This window comes from Budorcas taxicolor, chromosome 6 (assembly GCF_023091745.1).
Source record: "Budorcas taxicolor isolate Tak-1 chromosome 6, Takin1.1, whole genome shotgun sequence".
Lineage (NCBI taxonomy): Eukaryota > Metazoa > Chordata > Mammalia > Artiodactyla > Bovidae > Budorcas > Budorcas taxicolor.
Genome location: NC_068915.1, coordinates 93,579,322 through 93,606,639, shown reverse-complemented (window position 1 = coordinate 93,606,639; position 27,318 = coordinate 93,579,322). Strand labels below are relative to the sequence as shown.

The window sequence follows — 27,318 nt, the reverse complement described above, 5'->3', positions numbered from 1 at the left end:
AGTGAGGGTATGAAAATACACTTCCCTGGCATGGCATAATCTTGGGAAAGGTTTTTTGAGAATCTAGAGAGGAATGGGAATCCTTTAGGCAACACTATATATTTCTTTTCTTTTACAGTAGATGAGAAGCATTGAAGAGAAATAAATAAATTTGAGCTTTTATGTTTTCTAACCGTTATCTGTATAGGTAACTCTCTCTCTCTCAAGTTAAGCATAGCACATCTCCTAATGATTAAGTAACCAGGCTGTCGGTGGATTGACATCACCTTACAAGCAAACAAAAAGGACCTCTAACTCCCCTAACTCATGTTTTCATGTGGGAATACATTTTCTGGAGGCTGTTTAGTTTGTCTGTTGTTGCTGTTTACTTGCCAAGTTGTGTCCAGCTCTTTTGCAATCCCCTGGACTATAGCCCACCAGGCTCCTTTGTCCATGGGATTGTCTAAGCAAAAATACTGGAGTAGGTTGCCACTTCCTTCTCCAGGGGATCTTCCTGACCCAGGGATTGAACCCAGGTCACCTGTTTGGCAGGCGATTCTTTACTGTCTGAGCCACTAGAGAAGCCGTCCCTGGTAACAAAAAGGTTGGGGACTGCTGGGTTAATGAATACACACATCTAATTGATCTAAAAGTGAATCAAGTTACTAAGTTTTTTAGAAAAGACAAAGAAGGTAGAATACACCCCTGTTTACCCAACTTAAAATGATCATGTGAGTCACCACAAGACCATTCCCATTAACTTTGCTTCTACTGCAAATATAAAATCAACTTTTAAAAAGTATACATGTATGTGTATATTAGTCTCTCAGTCATGTCTGACTCTCTGTGACACCACAGACTGTAGCCTGCCATGCTCCTCTGTCCATGGGATTTCCCAGGCAAGAATACTGGAATTGGTTGCCATTTTCTCCTCCAAGGGATCTTCCTGACCCAGAGACAGAACTTGCATCTCCTGTGTCTTCTTGCATTGACAGATTCTTTACCACTAAGCCACCTGGGAAGCCCAACAGGTGTTGGTAGATTGTGGAAAAAAGGAAACCCTTGTGCAGTGTTGGTGGGACTGTAAATTGGTACAGCCACTATGGAAAACAGTATGGAGGTATGTCAAAAAGTTGAAAAAAGAACTATCATATAATCCATCAATCCTGCTTCTGAGTATGTATCTGAAAGAGACAAAAACACTAACTCAAAAAAAACTATCTGCACCCCCAAGTTCACTGCAGCATTATTTACAAGAGCCAAGACAAGAAAGCAACTTGTGTCCATCAATGGATGAATGGATATAGAAAATGTGAAGTGTGTGTGTGTTATGTATGTATATGTACCAATGGAATATTATTCAGTCATTAAAAAAGAGAGAAAGAAAGCTTGCCATTTGCAACATGAATAAACATGAGGGTAGCATAATATGCTGGAGAAGGCAATGGCATCCCACTCCAGTACTCTTGCCTAGAGAATCCCGTGGATGGAGGAGCCTGGAAGGCTGCAGTCCATGGGGTCGCTGCGGGTCAGACACGACTGAGCGACTTCACTCTCACTTTTCATTTTCATGCATTGGAGAAGGAAGTCTCAACCCACTCCAGTGTTCTTGCCTGGAGAATCCCAGGACGGAGGAGCCTGGTGGGCTGCCATCTATGGGGTCGCACAGAGTCGGACACGACTGAAGTGACTTAGCAGCAGCAGCAGCAGCAACATAATATGCTAAGTAAAATATGTCAGACAGAACTGTGCTGTGCTTAGTCACTTAGTCGTGTCTGACTCTTTGCAACCCCATGGACAGTAGCCCGCCAGGCTGCTCTGTCCATGGGATTCTCCAGGCAAGAATACTGGAGTGGGTTGCCATGCCCTCCTGCAGGGGAATCTTCCCAACCCAGGGACTGAACCCAGGTCTCCCGCATTGTAGGCGGATTCTCTACCCACTGAGCCACCAGGGAAGTGGGTATCCTATCCCTTATCCAGAGGATTTTCCTGACCCAGGAATCAAACCAGGGTCTCCTGCATTGCGGGCAGATTCTTTACCAGCTGAGCTACCAGGAAAGCCCAGGTCAGACAGAAGTTCAATATGTGAGTAACATAATGATTTTCTGTATATATGTATTATGAAATGGGTCACCACAGTAGATACAGCAAATATCTATCACCTCACAGAATTAGACATTGTTTTCCCTTGGGATGAGAACTCTTTAAGATCTACTGTCTTAGCAACATTGAAATATACAGTACACAGTACAGTATTTTTAACTATAGTCACATGCTGTATATTACATCCTCAGGACTTACTTTATAACTCTAAGTTTATACCTTTTGACCACCTTCGTCTCTTTTGCCCATCTCCCACCTTTGGCAATCAGCAGACACTGCAAGATCCTCAATAAAATCCTCAGTCCAATTGTGATAAAAACATAAATACTTAACAACAAAACCATGCCACTGATATGGTGATTTATAACAAGGGCTTCAAAGAAAGGTTAAATTTCAATTGGCTAGAACACTCAACAGCCAAAGGAAATTCCTCAATCTATTTTTTGAGCATTCCAATTAATCAGAGTTCTTTCATGCTCCTAATGCCCTAAATTTTGCAATGAAGGAAGAAAGCACCTGGTTAAGACAGAGTGGCTGATGGGTCTGATGTTTATTCATATATACTCAAAAGGTATACTCACTCTTTAAAAAAACATTCTGCAAAATGGCAAGCTAAAAATAACAAGGCTAATGGGGAAAGAGAGCTGGGACAAACCACTGAAAACCTATACAGCTCAGTCATCAGAACACTGACAAAAACATTAATTGGTATCTGAAAAGGCAACTTGGACTGCCCAGGCAGGTAGCTTATTTGGCTGAAAGCTGTCAAAAGGACAGAAAAACATATCAAAACAAGACTAGGAGGTTCTCCACCAATAAAGATAAAAGTGCAGTTCTGAGCCAGCAAGGATGCTCTTCAGGAAGTCGTCCATTAGCAGAGAGTCACACAAAAGCTGAGAGGTAGACCTCTCTGGGAAGGAAACCCCAGGTACAAGCACTCATATTTAATATTCTCCAATTAGAGCTGAAAGTTCATGCTGGCAGTGAAGCAGCCAAGCTTAGGGCTATTTCCTTTCCCCTGTAAGTTATAACACCACTTCCCCTACGCCATTACTCTGGTTCCCCTCACCTAGGAAAAACACTCTATGTGAAGCAGTATAATTTTTGTGTTCAGCTGACATAATCCTCTAATTTCCAACGTGTATGGGCAAATCCACATTAAAGCAATGTGGATTTCTTTAAAGAAACAAAGAAGATTATGCTTTAAATAAGTTTGCCAAGTGAAGCAACATATATCCTTTAATGCTCCATTTTGATTGTTTTTCTTTTGGAGTGTTTGCTCTTTTTTTTTTTTTTTTTTTGAGTTAAATGAGCCTCATAAATTACAACAGTTAGTCAGTCACCAAATGTATAACAAATTATCTTTTGCAGAAATTATACAATGTGCAAATTCAAGGAATTAAGTTACAGTATCTGTCGAAAAGGAAGAAAAAACTCTTAAAAGAGACTGTAAGAAAAATTGAGGCGTTCTTTTGGAATGAAAGGTCCACAGGATTACTCCTTCTAATTATTACACTTCAGGTTGCTTTCTGATTTTATAATCAACAAGGAATAAACAGTAAAAAACGTGGCAAATAAACTACAATTTTAAATTGGAAATAGTTTGATCTAAAGAAGAAACAGATCAGGTTATTTTGATTTCAAAAGTACAAAGACTGGATAATGAAATGTTATGCTGTAAAGTTTTTCCACAAATTCCAGTTTCCTTAATTACATAATCTCTATGTTCTATAAAAGCTTATCTGGAGCTTAAAAACATCCATATACTAATCAGTAACCAGTCTACTTTCATTCCTATAAAAATCTTATAAGCATCTTTTTGTAAAGTTGTTTTTGATGTAGATAAATTTTAAAGTCTTTATTGATTCTGTTACAATATTGCTTCTGTTTTATGTTTTTATGTTTTGGTTTTATGGCCGTGAGGTATGTGGAATCCTAGCTCCCCAACCAGAGGTCAAACCAGCACCCTCTGCGTTGGAAGGCAAAGTCTCAACCACTGGACCACCAGGGAAGTCCCTGAACATCCTTTCAAATGTATTTCTTGACTATAGTAGTTCTACAAAATTATAATAACATGAAATTAAAAGAGTAGTTTTAGGTAAAGGAATGGAAATAGCAGGCCCTACGTATAGTACCTTACAATTCTTTTCATAAATTGTCCAAGTACTTACTTATTAAGCAATGTATGTTATGGGAGTAACGAGAGTTGTCTGGGATGGTAAAGCTGCCGTCACAGATGGCAACCTGGCTCTCACCAAAAGGAAGAGTGAAGAAACAAAGTTTATACAGTAAACATCCCAGGGCCTGGAAAACAAAGAAGCATGAATATCATCAGAACTCAAGTATCAACTTAATCACAAGAGCAAACAAACAAAAGAAAAACCACAAATGAAAAACTAAATATCTTATATAAAAAACAAAAGCTTAATGTTTCTATATTGGCTCAATCTTTTCACAAATTACAACTTAAGTTAATGTGTGTGGCTAGATGTCTGAATTCATGCTCTCATAGAACACTAGATCAGGAATGACAGAACTAAAATTAGAAGTGACTGCTTCCCTTTGGGAGAAAAGTTACATTTTTATTTCTTTCACAAAGAAAATATATATTTAGTACACAGCTAGCATGTAACAACCAACAAACCAAGCACAAAGCTCCCTGTAGCAGAATATTTTTAAAATTCACTATAAAACACATTTTAAAATTCCAGGTTTCAAATAGGAGTTAGCCAGCACAGTTAAATTTATCAGACACCCATCAACACTGATTATTCACTGAGCACATGTCATTTTACAGTATAAAAATTAATTCTCAACTTCTAAACATAATCCTACCATTTCCATTCTACATTATACTAGTCATATTTGTACCTGAGTAATCTATATAAAATTCAGAAAGGGCCCTGTCTGCTTTGCTTGTATGGATTCATAGTCATCACAGTGCCAATAAATCTACTTTCTGACAACGAATACAAAACACCCTAAGACACAAATTGTGTCTGGAAAAGTAGCACAGGAAATTTTTAGCTAAACTGCCAACAGCTCAGATCTGAGATGTGGCAATAAAGTGTGATTTTCTGCTCAAGAGATCATTATGCTGTCACAAGAAGTGTCACCTACAAAGCGTTATGAGTGTAAGGGACAATTCTAACTCTACATTGATTACATAAAATTATCCAGTAGTTACTATACAGTTACATCAGCAATAACTGAAATCTGGCCTATCTAAACATTAGCACATCAGCTTTCCTATGTTGGCTTTTTCTTCACACAGCAACCTGGCAAGCCAATTAACAAATACACTAGTTTTATAACTGCTACAAAGATCACAAAATACAGAATTACCTTCCTGAGTTCAACAGTATTAATTTACAAAACATTATTTTAAATATTACAATAGTCCTTTAATGAAAAAAGTTTAAAGACTCTAGAAATTTCAATATATTCGTTCAAAAACATTACTAGATTATTTACTATGTGACTAACAAAACTACAAAGATTCTGAATGGAAGTAACGAGTTCAATGTGGCTTTAAAAAATTTATGATGCATTTTTCTCTAAGGAAGATATTTTCAGCTTCTATACTGCAAATTGAGCAAAAGGCTTCCTTAACAGCACTAAAAAAATGACTATTAATGGTGTAATATCTGCATTAAATTACACCTTTCCTCTGCCCAGATGACAGTGAGGCAAAGTAGATCTGCCTTTTAGCCAGTTTTATCTTGTCAATCAAACCTTCAGTAATGTGTCTTTTGTTAGAGTATACCTTGTGGGAGTTCCCAGGTAACAATTTTAGATAGCAATGCCAGTGTACTTCAAAAACATTAATTTAAAATACTCCGCTTCACAGACTATGAACACAAGGAGGTGTCCTAATTTTTTTCACACCAAAGGCATTTCCCTCTTTTTCCATTTGATACAATGAGAACTGTTCAGGAAACAAGAGGGAATGAATGACCTCATTTTGAGGGTTGAGTATCACCATCTTCCATTTTCCCCATTAAATGGTAACATGAAGCATCTCTCACTGAATTTCCTATTGGTCAATAAAATCAGCATCCTAGTTCTCAGGATAAAAATAACCTACAATAGAAATTTCAAAGTAAAAAATAAATTTCTCCAAAATATATATGCTATATGAATACTTTAACCTCAATATCATAACTCTCTAAATACTATTCTGAAATAAGATCAAAATATAGCTCTTAACTGATATGAACTAATTTTTTTTCTCTCAATATTCTCAAATTCACACCTAAAATGTTGTAGGCATTTCATCTGAGCTATGACAAGCATAAAAATGGTATCATAGAAATTAAAACTCTATCTCTCTCAAGCATATAAATATACATTGTTTTCTGATAATTTTTCTGGCTTCTTTTTTATCTTTCAGTATCTATTTGTCATCCCACAGCTATATCCAGTTACCCATTATAGAAATGCTATTCCATATAACTAACCTGTAAATGGAATAAATTTTAAACTTGTTGCTGTTTAGTTGCTAAATTTTGCCCAACTCTTTTGTGACCCCATGGATTGCAGCCCTCCAGGCTCCTCTGTCTATGGGATTTCCCAGGCAAGAATACTGGAGTCAGTTGCCATTTCCTTCTCCAGGGGAGCTTCCCTGACCCAGGGATCAAACTCATGTTTCCTGCATTAGCAGATGTACTCTTCACCACTGAGCCACCTATCACTGACAATTTAGCTATCCTGGCACATTCTAAGCCTGGGGAAAAACAAACAACAAAGAAAGACTCCCTCCTTTTTGTTAAGACATTGGGTAACAAACATGTTCTTAAAAGACTTTTTAAAAATCAACCCTTGATGATTTCAAAACAGTAGTCAAGGTATGAGTCTTGTTTCCTCTGCTGTTGAAATACTTTTTGGTAATGTGGGTTTCAACACTAGTCACAAAATTAAGCCAGGAAAAGACTTCCACAATCACCTCCTCTAATTAATACCTTCATTTTATAAATTAAGATTCAATTGAATTTGTTTTCTACATTATACTACAAGCCATTTACTATAGCCATTTAGTGAATCAAATGTCAATGCTGAGAAGAGCCAACTGAATTTGAGTCATACAAGCTGGGGATCTGTAAGCAGGAGCAAATTAACTAAATCAAACCTATCTGTGGTTTCATTAAATTACATATATGGTTAAAAATTCAACTACCACAAGATTTAAGAACCACTGATGAAAAAGTGTATTAGTAGACAGAGGGAAAAATATTGTAGATACTCTTTTCTCATTACCTTGCAAGAATATTTCCCAATCTCTATAAAAGTTCTGGTCAGGAGAAGAACACCAAGAAGATATTCATTCGGTTCCACCCGTTACGCTTGATTGCTTTCTAAATATTATGCTTTAAAATGAAACCAAATGACCTTTCTTGTAAACTCTAGAAATACTTCTGAATGTTTTTCCTCAATTCCTAATATGGCCACTGGTGGCAGATATGGCTGAATGCTTGTTAAATTTAAATGAATTCACATTTAAAATAGTTTCCTGCTAGTTTATTAAATACAGACAAAACACATTTTACTTATGAAATAACCTCAAAAGAGGTATTGACAGTCTAACATAAAGTTCAACTCTAAAGAAACATGTTGTGTGTGTTAGGTACTCAGTGGTGTCCAATTCTTTGAGACCCCCTGGACTGTAGCTCCCCAGGCTTCTCCATCCATGGAATTCTCTAGGCAAGAATACTGGAGTGGGTTGCCATTTCCTTCTCCAGGGGATCTTCCTGACCCAGGGATCGAACCTGGGTCTTCTGCACTGCAGGCAGATTCTTTACCATCTGAGACACCAGGGAAGCCACAGAAACATGTTATACCTCAATAATTCAATCTATATAGACGCCAAAGAACCTCAATATACAGAGGTTAGTCAACGGTATGTTTATAATTTTTTTTTAATTTTACTCACGTTAGTTTCCACTAAAAAGATCCTAAAATACTTGAGAAAATTATAAGCATAACCAGTTAAGAGTTATGGCCAGCTTTTCCAAAACTGCACTCAAATCAAAAAAATTTTAACAATCATATATAATCTAAATTCTAAAAAATACTGTGATAAAAAGTTACATTATGTGGAAACTGTTTACTTGCTATTTTATACCTAAGTTTTCCATCTCCGGATCAAGAAGGTATGTGCTAAAATTTTTCTTCTGCTATGTAAGCTTTACTGTCCACCACTCTCTTCTACTTATCAGGAAATAACCTTGTGGAGGACAGGGGGAAGATAATCAACTGAACTCAGATTTGTTAATTTGGTTAGTGACAATGCCAGCCTTTCGTGGCCTTACCCAGATATCAGCCTTGGTGGTGACAGGCTTCCCTCCATAAAGGTTGATCATTTCAGGGGCTCTGTATGACAGAGTTGTATACCTGGCAGTAAATAAGTAAAATGGAGTGGAGATATAAAAAAAAAGACATACTACATTGTTTCTACATAAAATACTACAAAAACTTTTAGGTTCAATAACATTATAGAGAAATAATACTATTTTAAAAGCTCATTAAAAGCCCATCAAGGATTAAACAATACAAAGCATTATACACGTTTTTATTCAACAAGTGCAACTGCATCTTTAATAATAAACACAATTTTTAATAGAAAAAATTAAATAAAGACAATGTACTGGAAACATGGTTTTCCTTGAATTTCTTAAATGAAATAGTACAATTTAACTATAAAAATATCCTTATCAAAATATTTTAGTTGACTAATTTAAAAGTAAAACTTCTACCCTCTCAAAAAATTAATTTATATGTTTATTAAGCAGTTTGTTTTTATGAATCCTAACATAATTCCTTACACGTGGTAGTAAATCTCCTCGAGGTTTGTTTTTATAATTATTCTTTTAAAAGTAATCTAGTTGTCATAATTAATTATTATTAATTACATTAAGTACACTTCCAGAACTGTTAACATAAGTAGTTTGGAATTAAAAGGTACGGTGAATAAATATTTAGAGGAATAAAAACTCCAAATCCACTATGAACAGAATAAAGTATTGCTCAATTTCATGGGAGAAATTATTAGACTATCAAAAGAATTCCTATATTATGGCATAATTTAAGATTCACTTTAAGTGCTTTTATGTTTTTATTTTACATGAAGTATCTTAAAACTCAATATTCTACCATCTTATTTTTTTCAAATCACCCTAACTGTGATACATTCTGAATGATACTACTACAGAGGAGTGATCTAAGAAACCAGAAAAGAAACTACATGAGGACAGGCCTTTTTTCTGTTCACTGCTATAGTGTAGCATCAACAGTGTCCAATATGTTGTACGCCCTGTTAACTGAATAAACAATTAGACTGTTAATTTCTGTGAGCCACTAAGTACAAGAACCGATGAGCTTATTACGTTCATCACTAGTGGACAATTCTGCTAAACTTTAGCTATACTTCAGGTCTTAACAGCAAAAAATTAAACTCTCAGCAAGCCAAAGATGCTTGAGCAGAATTCTGTAACAGTCATTATATATCACAACCCAGTAACTTTTTAAATTATATGTATATACATATACCCACAAGAAGCCAATTCAATAATTCATTGTTCTGGTGTTCTTCAGGATGTTTATAAGTTTACTAAGGAGTTTGTTTTTATGGAATCTTAACATAACCATCAGAGGCTGTTCCTGAGTAGAAATACAAGTCTAGAAAACCATACGTTTATACAAATGGACCAGAGTAAGATCAGCTCTGCTGCTGCTGCTGCTGCTGCTGCTAAGTCGCTTCAGTTGTGTCCGACTCTGTGCGACTCCATAGACGGAAGCCCACCAGGCTCCCCTGTCCCTGGGATTCTCCAGGCAAGAACACTGCTCTATTTGAGCCTATTTCAAAATACATGTCACAGTTCAAACAAAAGCTCATAGGTAGCCTTAAACAACTGAGAATCCGTGAGGAAGTAAAGAAGAGTAACTTAGAAAAAGGAAGCTACTTAGAAAACCCTGTTCTTACAGACCTTTCTGCATTCTGCATTTTATTAAGATGATCAAAGATTTACAAACAGTACTATTTTCTGAAACTAGAAAACCGAAAAGCCAGGGAGAAGTCCTTGCAATACTCTAGCAACCATGGAAAATACAAGGCTAAGAAAACATAAGACAGATATGACTTATATTTCTACCAAAGAATTCTCCAGAACGGTATTATAAAGTAAGTTTTCCACACAGTTTTCAATGCAATAATATCAACTTCTTAATAGTAAATACAAGGTCAAAGTTTAAATATTTTTCCTAACAAGCACAAATCCTCACTCAGTATCAATAAACACAAAGATGTTTAATTGAACTCAATAATAACTTCAAACTCCCTTTAATGATTCCACTAATTACTACAGCTTATTTAACAAATTTGTTAAATTTGATTAATTTGTTAAAATGTAGATGAAAATTTTGCTTCCATGGTAAAATGTATTTCCTATTGAACTAGATGAGACGTAAACTCATCAATTATATCACACAGAAATATCTTAAAGAGATCTATTAATGGAATACCTAAAGTTTAAGCTATCAGAGCTGGTCACAAACTCAAGTTACCTAAAATTCTCATGAGACAAAACAAAATTAACACTTACTTTTTAATTTCTTCTTCTACTGTATTAACTCCATCTTTTTGAGGATTAAGAAATTTATTTGTGGCACTGCCAAAGTCACAAAGTACATAGTTTCCACCATCATTCAACAAAATATTTTCTACCTTCAGAAAAGAAAATCAATAATTAGTAGTATTTTCAAAGTGAAAACTGTCTTTTTACGACAATGTTTTGACACAATAAACACCAAATGACTTGTTTTATACACATACACACACCCCCTACACACACACATACACAAGTATATATAGAGAGAAGGTACTCAAACTGTGAGAAAGGACAATGATTCAGAACAAAAATACATGTTACTTTATCTGCTGCTTCTCTCACTGAGAACAGAGGAGTGCTTCTTCCATACCAGGATGAGTTTTGCAAGAGTCAAGTAACCCTTTTTGTTGTAACATGTTGAGTCACTAAGTTGTATCCAACTATTTGTGACCCTATGGACTGTAGCCTGCCAGGCTCCGCTGTTCATGGGATTTCCCGGCAAGACTACTGGAGTGGTTGCCATTTCCTTCTCCCGGGGATCTTTCCAACTCAGGAATCAAACCCGTGTCTCCTGCATTAGCCGCTGGATTCTCTACCACTGAGCCGCCTGGGAAGCCCTCAAGTAACTGTAAGTCCTCTCTATAACTGCTTCTACAAGAGAGAACAGCTAGTGGCAAGTGAGTCTATACCCTACCTTCCATTTTCCTCCTTTTCTGACACTTCAGTTTTTCTACAGAAAAAACATAAACCATTCCAATTCCACCTCTGATTAACTCCTATTCCATTTTTATCTAAAACATTACACTGAAAACACAGATCTAACTTTGTGTCTTAACTTCAGAGATCGGAGTCATAAAAACTTAAAAGTCACGCGCACAGTTTCTAAAACAGGAGAGTGTGGGTTCACAGCCCAACTGTGCTACTTACTATCTCATGTACCCTAGACAATTTGCCTAACCACTCTGTGCTTCAGTCTCCTTACCTATAAACGGGGGAAATAACATCTGCTACATGAGATTGTTGTAAAAACTGTAAAAGCTGAATGTATTAAAACATGTAAAAAGCTTAGAACACAAATGAAATAAGGTAAGCATTCAATAAATGACACTATTATTATTAACTTTTTTTACAGTATTTTTATGACAGAGCCTTGAATGAGTAATTAAATTTCTCTCCACGCTACCAAAATACTCACATTAGTTTCTTTATAATTTTTATTCTATATTTCATTTTAGTTTACTTTTAAACATACTTGTACAAAATATTTATACAAGAAATCTACTTTAAAAAAGCTACTTAAGCAGGTATGAATAAATTTCCACATGTAAAAAGAACTAACTCTATTCAATATAGTCTATATAAAAGTATGCAATTCAATGTCTTTGTTTTAAAGCCAAGGAAGACTTGGCTGAAAACATCAACTTTACATTAAAAAAGTTAATGAGCTAAAATAGCACAAAAACATCTGACCAAATTATTAGGGAAAATGTAAAAGAGCTGCATATCCAGAAGAACTGAAATAAAAGATGCTACACTGATTATCCAAATTAAGAGACAGATGTGGAGTCAAACACTGTCATCTTACCTTAGCTTGTATTCTTTAGCATAAGTTTCCCTAAAAGATGCTTTCATGGTTAACAACCTATATTCTGAGTAACATCTTCTATTCTCTTATATCTTAAGAGCATTTTATTATCACTTTTCGAAGTTGTGTGTGCTGAGTGCTCAATCGCTTCAGTCGTGTCTGACTTTTTGCAACCCTATAGACTGTAGGCTGCCAGGCTCCTCTGTCCACGGGGATTCTCCAGGCAAGAATACTGGAGTGGGTTGCCATGCCTTCCTCCAGGGGATCTTCCCAACCCAGGGATCAAACCCGCCTCTCTTATGTCTCCTGCACTGGCAGGCAGGTTCTTTACCACTAGCACCACCTGGGAAGCCCAATAATAAGTCAGAATTGAGATTCATTTATTCAGCAAATATTTACTGAGACTCTGCTATGTGCCAGGCACTGTACAAAATGCTTGGATAAATCATAACAAAAGAGAGAAATCCCTGCTCACAGAGAGCTTACCTTCCAATGGAAGAGGACAGAAAATAAAACAGTAGTCTTAATACATAAGCAAATTACATAGTATCTGAGAAACTGACAAATGATAATAAACAGTAAAACAAGTAGAAAATGGAAAGATTATGTTATAATTATAAATAAGGTGGTACTAGTGCAGGACTCTGAGAAAGTGAATCTGAGTGAACTTGAAGTGAGGGAAAGGTTTACCTTGGGATATCTGGGCATAGAACATTTCAGAAAGAGGAATTTTTATAATCTTAGTGTTTGCAAGTATCAAAGAAGATATCCATGTCTCTAAAGAATGTAGTGATAGCTCGAGCAATATAATTCCAGGGATAGTCAATCCCCTTTGGGCACTTTTTCTAGTGTAACAGGTGGGTACCATACACAAAAGGTCCAATTCATGAATATGAAAGACAAAGTGACCTTAAGGTGACAATCACCACCAAGTTATAAGAAACTATCTAAAACTGTAGCAAATTATAGATAAGTAAGTAAAGAGACCCATTTACAGTGACCTCCAATATCTCCGGAAAATTCCTTGATGCTTAAAATGAATTATAGGAAACAGGAGGAGTGTTGGAAGGACAGTGTGGAGAGACATCCACTGAGTCAGTGACGTTCATATTCTTGCTCATATGAAACCTTTTAAAGAAGCCTGCTCAGTACAACAGAAGCAGAGTAGGGAGCACAAAATCCATCTCTACAACCATGCGAGAAACTGTCAGGGTCATGGAAAGCACAGTTTCAGTTCTATAGTCAGTCTCTACATGGCCTCAGGAAACGCAGCAGAGAATGGAGAGACCGATCTCAGTCCTGGTAACAGGAACTGCCTTACATGAAGACAGACCAAGGATATTTTAACTCCAAAGTTTAAAAGGCAGTAATCCATAAGGAGTCTAAAGTTCATACCTTGAGATCCCGGTGAATTATCGGAGTCTTACACTGATGCAACCTTGCAACAGCTTCACAGGTATCACAGAATATCTGTAACACTTCTACTTCCGTAAAGCCAGTCTGCAGCTTCTTATTCATCTGATTCACTACCTGCCCAGCTAACCAAAAAAAGTAATTTTGATTACACTTTTAATAAATGAAGACTACCACAGACAAAGAAATTAAGAAATGACTTTATGGTCTCAGGTAATGGGAAACTGGCTTTTTCATAATTTTCCTGTAAGGATGCTTATTATACACCATATTCTGTTGATTCAATGACATACTTTTTTTTTCACATTTTACATCTTTGAAATGAGAACATCTGATGTTCTCATTTTAAATAACTGATGTTCTGCTATTACCATTGGCCGTATTTTAACATTTTAACAATTCCAAAATCAAGATGTACCTTGTAACTGATGGCATCATAAATTTGAAGCAACAGTTATTCAACCATGCTAATTTTGTGAGTAAACATTAGTGAACGAAAATAAAGTCTCTATTATCACAAAATTTATACCTAAAGGTAGAGATAAATTACTACACAATCACACACATAAGTATTTATCAAAGTTACATACAACAAGTATTGTATGAGAAAAACCCAAATTTAAATTGGTAAAGGATGGGAAGAAAAGACTGGCAGAGAAGGCCTATCTAAGGAAGTGATTATTTATGTTTAAACTGAAGGTTAATTAGAAATTAACCTGGCAGAGATTTGGGAGAACACCCTACTGACAGCAAGTGACATGTAAAAAGGCCTTTTCCCTAGTTTGGGAAAGAGTTTGATGATTTTGAATAAGTTAAAGAGAACCAATGTGAGTATGGTCTAGAAAGCATTAAGAAGAGAGTAAAATAAGATGATACTGATGAGAGAGAGAGAAATTTTAGATTTTATCTTGAGAATCAAGGAAACTTCCTGATCTGATTTTGAAAAGATCTTGACTAGGGGAAGGAGGAATCACAAGAGACAAAAAGAGATCTATAAAAGACTAATGTTCTAAACCAGGTTAAGAGATAACTTACCAGGGCAGAGTAACTTACCAAAGTCAAACGGCCACACCAACAAGCCCTGAGAGAGTTATTAAATAAGTACTGAGTGGACTACAACAACTAACAGCATAATGGTGACAATTCTTACACTAAGAGAAAGCTTACTATCTTATTCTCAGAATACAAATACATGATTCATTCAGAAAACATTCTAACCTAAATAAAGTACGGAAATTTAAAAAGGCAAACTTGTGTTTAAGTTTGAAACTTTCCTTTAATAAGTTTGAATAAATGAATGTCTGTTATTTTGTAATGTGTAAGAAGGTGCATGGAACAACACCTAGTTCCAAATTGGGAAAGGAGTACGTCAAGGCTGTATATTGTCACCCTGCTTATTTAACTTATATGCAGAGTACATCATGAGAAATGCTGAGCTGGATGAAGCACAAGCTGCAATCAAGATTGCCGGGAGAAATATCAGTAACCTCAGATATGTAAACGACACCACCCTTATGGCAGGAAGCAAAGGAGAACTAAAGAGCCTCTTGATGAAAGTGAAAGAGGAGTGAAAAAGTTGGCTTACAACTCAACATTCAAAAAACTAAGATTATGGCATCCGATCCCATCACTTCATGGCAAATAGATGGGGAAACAAGTGAAACGGTGACAGACTTTATTTTAGGGGGCTCCAAAATCACTGCAGATGGTGATGCAGCCATGAAATTAAAAGACACTTGCTCCTTGGAAGAAAAGCTATGACAAACCTAGACAGCATATTAAAAAGCAGGGACATTACTCTGCCAACAAAGGTCCCTCTAGTCAAAGCCATGGTTTTTCCAGTAGTCATATATAGATGTGAGAGCTGGACTATAAAGAAAGCTGAGTGCCGAAGAATTGATGCTTTCGAGCTGTGTGTTAGAGAAGACTCTTGAGAGTCCCTTGGACTGCAAGATCAAATCCCAAAGGAAATCAGTCCTGAATGTTCATTGGAAGGACTGATGCTGAAGCTGAAACTCCAATACTTTGGCCACCTGGTGCAAAGAACTGACTCACTGGAAAAGATCCCGCTGCTGGGAAATTGAAGGCAGGAGAAGGGGATAACACAGGATGAGATGGTTGGATAGCATCACCGACTCGATGGACATGAGTCTGAGCAAGCTCTGGGAGTTGGTGATGGACAGGAAGCCTGATGTGCTAAAGTCCATGGGGTCACAGAGTTGGGTACAACTGAGTGCCTCAAGTGAAGAAGGTGCACACATACTTGTTCCTTCTATTATTACTGTCTAAACAGCATTCTCATATGTTTTCTGAAACGGCTAGTTTTTCCTTAGAACTTTACAGCAGAGGAAAATAACATTAATTTTGCCCATGAATCCTCAATTTTGAGAAAACTCAGGTCTATTTGGTTATAATTTGTTCAAAGTATCTCATATAAGACTGAGGCACCTGACTATGCAGCAATTTTCTCCATACTTTGTCAAATGTCCTGGCTCATTTTATGCAAAAATTAAACAGTAAAAGAAGTGGTTTATTGGTGTTTATTCATATTATTCAAGCTTCTCTGATGGCTCAATGGGAAAAAAATCTCCCTGCAATGCAGAAGTCCTGGGTTTGATCCCTGAGTCAGGAAGATCCCCTGGAGAAGAGAATGGCTACAGACTCCAGTATTCTTCCCTGGAAGAATTCCACAAACAGAGGAGCCTGGCTGGCTACAGTCTATAGGGACACAGAGTCAGACATGACTGAGCAACTCACACACACACTTTTAAGAGTCCCTCAGACTGCAAGGAAATCAAACCAGTAAATCCTAAAGGAAATCAATCCTGAGTACTCATTGGAAGGATTGATGCTGAAGCTCCAATACTTTGGCCACCTGATATGAAGAGTCAGCTCATTGGAAAAGACCCTAATGCTGGGAAAGATTGAAGGCAAGAGGAGAAGAGGGCGGCAGAGAATGAGATGGTTAGACATCACCGATTCAATGGACATGAATGTGAGCAAACTCCAGGAGATAGTGAAGGACAGGGAAACCAGGCATGCTGCAGTTTATAGGGTCTCAAAGGGTCGGACACAACTTAGCGACTGAACAACAACATTCACGTTATTCAACTATCATTTCACAGTTAAAGAAATCATAACCTTTAATTCATTCTATCTCTTGCAAACTTTCAATGTTTTAATGAGTAGAATAAATTTTAAACAAAGAGTCAGTCAGTATTTTTTCCCTTTAGAGATCTTTGGGTTAGAAGCCCTGAATTACAAAATCTAAGTTCCCAGAAAAAGCTAAAGGCTCTATCTGAGCCACACGTCAAATGTAGAAACAAATGAAATTTAATTATTCAAAACCGAAGTCTTCTAAATAGATAGTGTATTAAAAAGCAGAGACATTACTTTGCCCACAAATGTCGAACAGTCAAGGGTATGGTTTCTCCAGTAGTCATGTACAGATGTGAGAGCTGGACAATAAAAAAGGCTGAGCCCGAAGGATTGATGCCTTTGAACCATGGTGCTGGAGAAGACTCTTTAGAGTCCCTTGGACAGCAAGGCAATCAAACAAGTCAATCCTAAAGGAAATCAATCCTGAATATTCATAGGAAGGACTGATGCTGAAGCTGAAACTCCAATACTTTGGCCACCTGATGCGAAGAGCTGACTCCCTGGAAAAGATCCTGATGCTGGGAAAGACTGAAGGAGGAAGAAGGGGATGACAGAGGATGAAATGGTTGGATGATATCACCAACTCAACAGACATGAGTTTGAGCAAACTCTTGTGAGACGGTGAAGGACAGGGAAGCCTGGTATGCTTCAGTCCATGGGATCACAAAATGTCAGACACAACTGAGCAACAACAAGACATTAAAGTAAAATTATTCTAATGAAAAATTTAAAAATCATATCCAAAAAGCAAATATTGCTGAAGACTGAAGGTCTTTTAAAGTAAGACGTTGGTAACTTCCAAATATTTACATATTTTTCAAACAGATATCATCCCCTAAACAAAACTTTTATACTCTGCCCAATTTCATGATTAAAATTTAAAAAGTCACCATTTTTTCTATCCTCAACAATCTTCATATTTCTGAGATTGCACTCATTACCATTTAATTTAAAATGCCAAACAGTGCAACCTACCATCTTATTTAAATGCTGATATGACTTTCGGAGAAGGCAATGGCACCCCACTCCAGTACTCTTGCCTGGAAAATCCCATGGATGGAGGAGCCTGGTGGGCTGCAATCCACGGGGTCGCTAACAGTCGGACACGACTGAGCGACTTCCCTTTCATTTTTCATTTTCATGCATTGGAGAAGGAAATGGCAACCCACTCCAGTGTTCTTGCCTGGAGAATCCCAGGGACAGGGGAGCCTGGTGGGATTCCGTCTCTGGGGTCACACAGAGTCAGACACAACTGAAGCGACTCAGCAGCAGCAGATACGACTTTATTTTTTACAAGATAATTAAATTTCATCTGCCACAGACTGTACCACTGGCACCACCCCCCCACAAATACTCACTTCCTTAAAAACTGAAGCTCGTTTGGTTCCCCTTTTAAAATGTCTTCTGAATGACAATTTTAATTAAACTCATTCAGGATTATGATTATGCTCAATTATTTTTAAAAAGTTATCAATAGTCAAGGGCTATTAGTCAACTCTAATTAAGCTAAGAATTAGCACCTTAAATGTTAGAATTCAGCAAAGTAAGGAAAATCAGTATTGTCTCCTTCAAGGGATCATAATGCTTTACAGTAGAGAAGATAAAAATAAGGAAGAACAATCACAAAAATATCTAATTGTTTATATAAGTTACAAATGTATCACAACAGATATTATAATACTGATTCACTTCATTTTCCTCTGTCCTTCCCTTCTTACAAGACTGGAGTAAAGTAAGACTAAATCTTTTCACTTACCATCACCATCCTCCTCCTCCTCCTCCTCTAAACTTCAGGAACTGATCAGAGTTCCTGGTATGATAGTTAACAATCATAACTGTTTTAAGAGAATCTAAATATAAAACAGGTCTTCCTAGAACCCAAACTGCCAGTTACAGTCTGGAGGAGGCCAGGTGTGCATGGGGGGAAGAAGGCAAGGTTGCAGGTAATTGACTAGTTGACCCCTTCACACATGTTAAAGTTTAAAAAAAAAAAAATCAAGACTTTGATTATAATTCTTCAGTATACTCTACAAGTAAATATTTCTTTGAAAATAACACATTAGAGTCAAATAAAAAGTAGTTTTCTATCTTCTGATGTTTACAAAAGACCACATAAATTTATAAAAATTATAGATCAAAATGAATCTTTAAATTTATTACATTCAATATGCCCAAGGATAACATAGTAGCATTCTGGAAAAATCCTATAATACTAATATGGACACGGCATGTTCTTCTTGGTTAGACTATAAAAGAAATGTACAGGGATCAGGAAATGTGATTGCTTAGATTTCCTATTTTAAACCCAAAGGCGTTTTCTAATTGTCCATTTACATGTGCTCATATCACCAAAGCAACAATATTATAAATTATTTTCCAACAGCATTCCTTAATTAGACAAATAATTAAAGCTGAGGTGCAATGAGTGTCCAGAATTAGATAACAGCTGCCCAGGGAGAAACCAAGACACCTAATAACCCATTTTATGAGCAAATTCTTTTGGCATAAAACAAATGCAGAGAAATACTTACCTCGACAATATTCCATTAAGATAAGCACTTCCCATACATTATCACTAATTGAATTTACAGCACAGTCCAAATAACCCACGATATTTTTGTGACCAGATAGCTCTTTCTGTAAAAAATAAACAAAATTTTAAAAACTGGAAAACATGTATTTTAAACATCTATTGTTAATGATTTGAAGTTTAAACTAATATATTTAAAGAATTTCAAAAAGTAAAATTTAAGTATGGAATCTGACATGTTTAAAAAAATTTCTGCAGTTTCAATGGAAAGTTTAGTTACACATGACTGTCATTTTCTAATAGACAGAAAGTTAACGAATATTCATTTTTAAATTCAGTGGAGAAAAAAGACACCACTTTTGTTCATTCAAAACAATACTCTTCAAAAGTGAATACACAAGATAGCACTTTGGGACTCAAGAATAAAATACCAGATTTTATATGGTATTTTAAAATATGAATTGTTAGTTCATAAACTAACAACTATACTCCCATTTGTCTGTTTTCTCTGCAACAGACTGCAATTTATATCCACCTAGTTAAAAGAATTTATGAATGTATGTACTTTCAACTAAATAACCTAAAAAATAAACAAGTAGCTAAATAGGATTCCTATAAAGAAACTATAGATTAAATATAGTACTAGCATAACGAGTACAAGGAAATAAGAAGAAAATGGGAAATCTGACACTTTGCTCCTAGTATAAAACAATCATCAATATACAATAAGGTTAAAAACAATAATGATCTAAATTCATTTTGTCTTTAAATTTAAAAACTCTTATCAAGAATACTGTTTAAAATAAATTACATCCACTATAATTAAAGAAAAAATCTACTTTTAACTATGCAATATAATTTGAGATATTAGCTAATGGCAGTTGAACATGTGAATAATTCACAAATAAACATAAATAATGGAGGATTAGTCATCAAAAAACAGTTGAAAGAAAAAAACTGCTCATCTCACCAAACTATCTTCTTTCAAAGCATAAGATCTGATTGTTAACTGAGATTGATGATGACTATGTTTTATAGCTCTCAAACTTAAATTCTATTGAAGGAACTATTACAATATAATAGTAACATATCTGTGCTCAAGCTGGAAAACAGTCTAAGGTTTCCTGTTATCTCAGAGTAAATCTTTTCCCTCTTTGACTAACAGCCTTACCTGAAAAACACTCAAGTCTCAAAGTCTAATCAACTCTAGTCTAGCTGAGGGATAGAGACAATAAAAGCAGAATTCAGGTAAGTCATGTTGTATAAAAGCGCCTGTCTTAAAACAAAAAGGATCAAACCATGTGTGTGTTGATAGAAATGTTAATCCAAAATAAGAAAATCTCCCTCTTAGCAGTTGGGGAGGTCTGACAATAACAAGCGTTTACAAGGAAGTGAAAAAACTAGAACCCTCCTACACTGCTAGTGTGACTATAAAATGGTTCAACTGCTGTAGAAAACAGTTTAATGGCTCCTTAAAAAGTTACACATGGAATTATCGTATGACCCAGCAATTCCACTCTTAGATATATAGCAAATGAACTGAAAATAAATACTCAAACAAATTCATATATATATACATATATATAGCAACACTCACAATAGCCAAAAAGTAGAAACAGCCCAAATGACCATCACAATGGTTTTTTTAAAAGTCCATCAATAGATGAACAAACAAATTTTGATATATATGCACAGCATATATTATGGAATATTATTCAGCCATAACAAGGAATCAAGTGCTAATAAGTGCTACAATGTGGATGAATCTTAAAAATATACTAAGTGAAAAGAAGCCAGACACAAAAGGTCACATACTACATGACTCCATGGATATAAAATATCCACAAGACACAAATCCATAGAGACATAACATAGACTGGGTGGTTGCCAGGCCCTGAACAAGAGTGGGATGGGAGTTACTGTTTCATGGGCAGGCGTTTCCTTCTGGAGGGATGAAATGCTTTAGAACAATAGGGGCAGTCTGTACACAACACTGAATGCATTCAATAATACCACTGAATTGTTCACTTTAAAATGTGAAGTATAAAATGTATATTGTGTGAATTTTGACACAATAAAACAAAAACATTAAATATATATATTAGCACTTGATAAAGAATGGATGAGGAGGAGGAAGAGGAGGAGAATAGAGAGAAGGAGGGGCAACAAGAATAAGAAACTACCCAGAGCACTGACAATAAGCAACTCTAGACAAGAAGGAAACTTTTATTCTGTAGTTTTCTTGAACTGGTTAGTCTAGTTAACTGAATTACTGAAATTTTCTTTAATGGCCTAGTAAAGTATTTTTCACTTTTCCTAATATTTAAGAAGAAATTTTTTCCTTACTGAAGCATACCTTACCATTTAACTAGAGCACATACCTATACAAAAAAACCAATTCTAAAGCATGATTTTTAAAATGAAAAGCAAAACTAACTTTTGCCTGTGAATACAAGCACAAACTTTTATTAAATACCCATGGGGATGATAAGCACCAAATTCAGGATAAGGGCTTCTTTCTGGATGAGGATAACAGTATAAAGATGACATTGGAGAGGAATACATAGGTTTCAACTCTATCTGTAAGCTTTTAATTCTTAAGTTGAGTAGGGGGTGAAGTGGTATTCACTAGTCCTCTCAATTTTTCTATTCTCAGAATATTCCATAATTAAAATGTATTTTAAATAGGAAAAAAAAAAAAACAGGAGAGAAGCCTCCCTGTTGAACTACTATAAGCAAGGGAGGAGAGGCAGGAGTTGGCTGTATTTAGCCCTAAGTGTGGCTTTAAAGAGTACTCTCCAAAAGTTTTCAAGATGTGCATGAGCCAATAAGCAGCTTGCCTAAAAGCTGGTTAATGTTATGCTGCAAAACTGAAAAAAAATACAAGTTTTTCAAATGGAATTACTCTCACTTACCATAATTGTAATTTCCCTTTTACAAATGTTGAGGTCTGTCGTGTTATTGACATACATTCGCTTCAATGCATAACGGTGTCCACCATGAGTCCGCACCAGGAAAACAGTGGAGAAGCCACCTACGAGAACAAGTACCAATTAAATATAAAGAATTTGAAACTACCGCTAAAATTATGTAACATCACTGAGGAGCTTAATCTCAGAAGGAAATAAAGTGACTGTACAACACAAAAGTAAGGACAGTAAGCAACTAATATATTAAATTACAGCCAAAACACTGGCTCCCTATACCAATCACAAACTAGCACATACAGGATAATATGCTTCTCAGGTTACACGCCTCTCTTTTAAAGGTTAAAATATTAAAATAGTATCTGAATGGGAATATTTCTTATATGGGATATGGAAAATATTACAATGATATCACTATATCTGGCATATACTACTGATCTTCTACCCATCGGCCTCCCCGTCCCCATGATGACAAAACACTGATATGATCAGATACAAAACACCAACAGGCTCAGATGGGTGGGTCCCTCATCCACTTCTAGGGGGTGAACTGACATTGTATTAAGGTGATAACGAGAACCTCATTTCCTCTTGTCAGCAACTGATTCAGGACTGACTATGCTAATGGGACATATAGGAAAGTATGCTGAAGGTTGCAGGAAAGATTTTCCATCCGGGGGTGGCAGGGGGAGGGGGGGGGCGGGGGAGAGAGTTTTACGAAGAAGGCCTTTCTCTTCCTTCCAGCTTTTGGATTTTGTTGTGTAAGAACATAATGTTTAGACCTAGGGCAACCATATGTGGCTATGATGGAAAAAAGAATGAGAGAAAAAATGACCCAGAATACTAACATAGTTAGGCTACTGAATTAGACAAGCCTTTGGGATCTCTCATGCTAGATAACAAATGTCCTCATTATTTATGCCACAGTCTGTTCACTGCACCTGAGAAAGCATCAATATCTGAAATATACAGGTACTCTAAAGAACAATTACTTCTGTTGCATTTAAACAAAGATTTCCACCTGAAGTTTTCAAAACTCATTTTGGCATAGGATATTTTATGTCACTTTCATCAGTTTGATAGTCCTTCTAGAACAACGCTTCCCTTGTGGCTCAGCTGGTAAAGGACCCGCCTGCAATGCAGGAGATCTGGGTTCGATCCCTTGGTTGAGAAGATCCCCTGGAGAAGGGAACAGCTACCCACTCCAGTATTCTGGCCTGGAGAATTGCCATGGACAGAGAACAAGCAATTAATGTGTTTAGAACATAACTGTTAAGTCACTTTTGAATTAACTAAGTGCTCTGGGTGGGGCGAGGGAAGGTGGTATTTTTTAGTCCCTTGTTAAATCTAACATCTAACATTATTTAACTTATATGCAGAGTACATCATGAGAAATGCTGAGCTGGATGAAGCACAAGCTGGAATCAAGATTGCCAGGAGAAATATCAATAACCTCAGATACGCAGATGACACCACCCTTTTGGCAGAAAGTGAAGAAGAACTAACGGCCTCTTGATGAAAGTGAAAGAGAAGAGTGAAAAAGTTGGCTTAAAGCTCAACATTCAGAAATCAAAGATCATGGCATCCGGTCCCATTACTTCATGGCAGACAGATGGGGAAACAGTGGCAACAGTGGCTGACTTTATTTTTCTGGGCTCCAAAATCACTGCAGATGGTGACTGCAGCCATGAAATTAAAAGACGCTTACTGCTTGGAAGGAAAGTTATGACCAACCTAGACAGCATATTCAAAAGCAGAGACATCACTTTGTCAACAAAGGTATGTCTAGTCAAGGCTATGGTTTTTCCAGTAGTCATGTACAGATGTGAGAGTTGGGACTATAAAGAGAGTTGTGCACAGAAAAATTGATGCTTTTGAACTGTGGTGTTGGAGAAGATTCTTGAGAGTCCGTTGGAATGCAAGCAGATCCAACCAGTCCATCCTAAGGGAAATCGGTCCTGGGTGTTCACTGGAAGGATTGATGTTAAGCTGAAACTCCAATACTTTGGCCACCTGATGCAAAGAGCTGACTCATTTGAAAAGATCCTGATGTTGGGAAAGACTGAAGGCAGGAGGAGAATGGGATGACAGAGGATGAGATGGTTGGATGGCATCACCAACTCAATGGACATGAGTTTGGGTAGACTCCGGCAGTTGGTGATGGACAGGGAGGCCTGGCGTGCTGTGGTTCATAGGGTGACAAAGAGCCATACACAACTGAGTGACTGAACTGAACTGAAATCTAACATACACTAATTTACTTGACATAACCTGATTACAACTAAAAAATTTTCCAATCACTACCAAGAAGTCAATTCTTCAGACGTAATTTGCTAATTATGTCTCTCAGCTCCTAATCAGTATTTTTTTTCCAAAGAACTGAAAATCCAACTTCGAAAAAGTGACATAAAATTAGATACCATTATCTGTTTCCTGTAACTGAGATCCTCAACTCATTTTCTTGCCCAACACATTGATGGGCCCTACTCATTCCCCAAGTGACAGAGATTGTCAATGGAACTGGGAGAAGGCATCAAAGCTGAGAAATACCATATTATGAAACTGATTCAGCAAGGATCATCGTTGTATGCCAAAATCCATGAAAGGTTTATGAAAAATAGGATATTCACATGGTGTCAAAGCATCAAAAGGAAAAGCATTTCTTTTCACAAAAGAAATTTGGGGGTCGCTAATATTGGCATTAATATTGACATTACATGCTTCCTGATGTGATAGAAAATGAATTAAACAGCATCATCTGTGAAATATCTTTAACCTAGTAAATCTTAAAGGCCTAAATTCCACTTTACAGATAACAGGGGCTAAAAGAATATGGAAAATAACACAAAGTGACACTAAGGCAAAGTCTGGGACCCTGACTCTGGTTAGTTGTCTTGTACGGTATTCCATATGTGGAGTACAAAAATGGAGTAGAATCACATCACCATCAAATGTAATACACAGTTCTTGATTCATTACTAGTTTTAGAAGAAACTATGAAACATGATTTTTGTTGGTTAACTATTTGAAAGTTGTTGTTGCTGTTATTGTTTAGTCACTAAGTTGTGTCTAATTCACTTGCTACCCCATGGACTGTAGCCTGTCAGACTCCTCTGTCCATGGGATCTTCTAGGTAAGAATATTGGAGTGAGTTGCCATTCCCTTCTCCAGGGAATCTTCCTGACCCAGGGACTGAATTCATGTCTCCTGCACTGGCAGGCAGGTTCTTTACCACTGAGCGATCAGGGAAGCCCATTTGAAGGTAAGGTCATTTTCTTCATTAGTAGGTAATGGGCACACCCAAGACTTTCTGTGAAGGCGGCCTCTTTACTTGTTCTGGAGCTTCACCCTAAGGGTCAATCTTCAGGTCTGATCCACATTTGGTGGCCTACAAAGGAACACAGGCTTTGGATGCCATCTTGGCATTCTGCCTCTGCCCTGCTCCAGCTCACTGGTATCACCCAGAGAAGAGCTTATACCCTCATCTGGAGTCCCAGTTTCTGACGCTGCTACTCAGGGGAGACCTCCAGATCACCTGGTTCTGGTGGCCAGCAGAGCTAATACTTTTAGTCTCATAAGCCTGTACATATCTGCATACTTTTAAAAGCTGGTGTCTGAGGATCTGACTTCCACGAAGCCTGCAGCCAGGTACTAAGATTCTGCCCTTTGGGACAATGACAAGTCATAGCACATCCACAACTACTGGTAGGTATTAAAAATGTAACAGGCTACTTGGACAAGGACAGATGTTTACAAGATAACCAAAAGCTGAGGCAGGATTGAATCACAAAGTTCATCTCTTACACAGGGCCACTCCTTCCAAACTGACCAGCTGTTCACCTATGGTATAGAAACCAACACAGAGAGATAAGCAAAATGAACAGAGGAATATGTTCCAAATAAAAGAACAAGATAAAACCTCAGGAAAACAAAAACCCTTAATGAAAGAGAAATAAGTAACTTATCTGATAAAGAGCAATAATCATAAAGATGCTTACCAAACTGAATAGATGAACTGTGAGAACTTCATCAGAGATTTAAAAAATATAAGAAAATACCAAACAGAAGTCACAGACCTGAAGAATACAATAACTGAACTGAAAAATACACTAGAGGGGTTCAACAGCAGACTGGATGAAGTAGAACAAAGAGTTCAATCAACTCTAAGACAAGGCAGTGGAACTCAGCCAATCACCGCAGCAAAAAGAAAAGAGAATGGAAAACAGTGGCAATAGTTTAAGGGGTCTATGGGACAACATCAAATGAACTAAAATTCACAAAATAGGGCTCCCAGAAGGAAAAGAGAGATAGAAAGTAGCAGAAATCTTATTTGAAGAGATAATAGCTGAATTTTCCTTAACCTAAGGGAAAAAACAGACATGCAGATCCAGGAAGCCCAGAGTTCCAAATAAAAGGAACCCAAAGATACCCACATCAAGACACATTATAATTAAAATGTCAGAAGTTAAAGACAAGGAGAGAACATTAACAGCATGAACAGAAAAACAACTTGTTGTACAAGAGAACCTCCAATAAGACTATAAGCAGATTTTTCAGGAGAAACTTTGCAAGCCAAAGGGAGTGGCATGATATATGCAAAGTGCTGAAAGAAAAAACTTCTAACCAATAATACTCTACCTGGCAAAGTTATCACTTGGAAGTGAGAGAGATAAAGAGTTTTCCAGACAAGCAAAAACTAAACATGCTTATTACCACTAAATGGATCATAGAAGAAATTTGCTAAACGGACTTCTTTCAGCTGAAAAGAAAGGGTACTAAGTAGTAACAAGAACACATAAATGAACAAGTCTCACTGGAAATATAATACATAGTAAAGGTAAAGGTTTAACCATTTATAAACTAGTATGATGGTTAAAAGAAAAAAGTAAGAAAAATAACTGTGATTACAATAATTAGTTAAGTGATACACAAGATAAAAAGATGTAAAATGTGGCATCAATAATATAACATGTGAAGGGGAAGGAGTAATAATGTTGAGCTTCACAATGGGATTAAACT

General features: G+C 36.6%; 1 protein-coding gene across 2 annotated transcripts in view; it reads right to left on the bottom strand.

Annotated features, from left to right (window-relative positions):
- BMP2K (BMP2 inducible kinase) overlaps positions 1 to 27,318 on the bottom strand; it is a 116,889-nt gene that overhangs the window by 42,195 nt on the left and 47,376 nt on the right. For both annotated transcript variants that reach the window (XM_052641887.1, XM_052641888.1), the window contains exons 2-7: positions 22,288 to 22,406; positions 19,374 to 19,479; positions 13,666 to 13,808; positions 10,680 to 10,801; positions 8,391 to 8,472; positions 4,254 to 4,386 (exon numbers count right to left, since the gene is read on the bottom strand). In XM_052641887.1, coding sequence (XP_052497847.1) covers positions 4,254 to 4,386; positions 8,391 to 8,472; positions 10,680 to 10,801; positions 13,666 to 13,808; positions 19,374 to 19,479; positions 22,288 to 22,406 — 705 coding nt within the window. The remainder of the gene's footprint in view (positions 1 to 4,253; positions 4,387 to 8,390; positions 8,473 to 10,679; positions 10,802 to 13,665; positions 13,809 to 19,373; positions 19,480 to 22,287; positions 22,407 to 27,318) is intronic.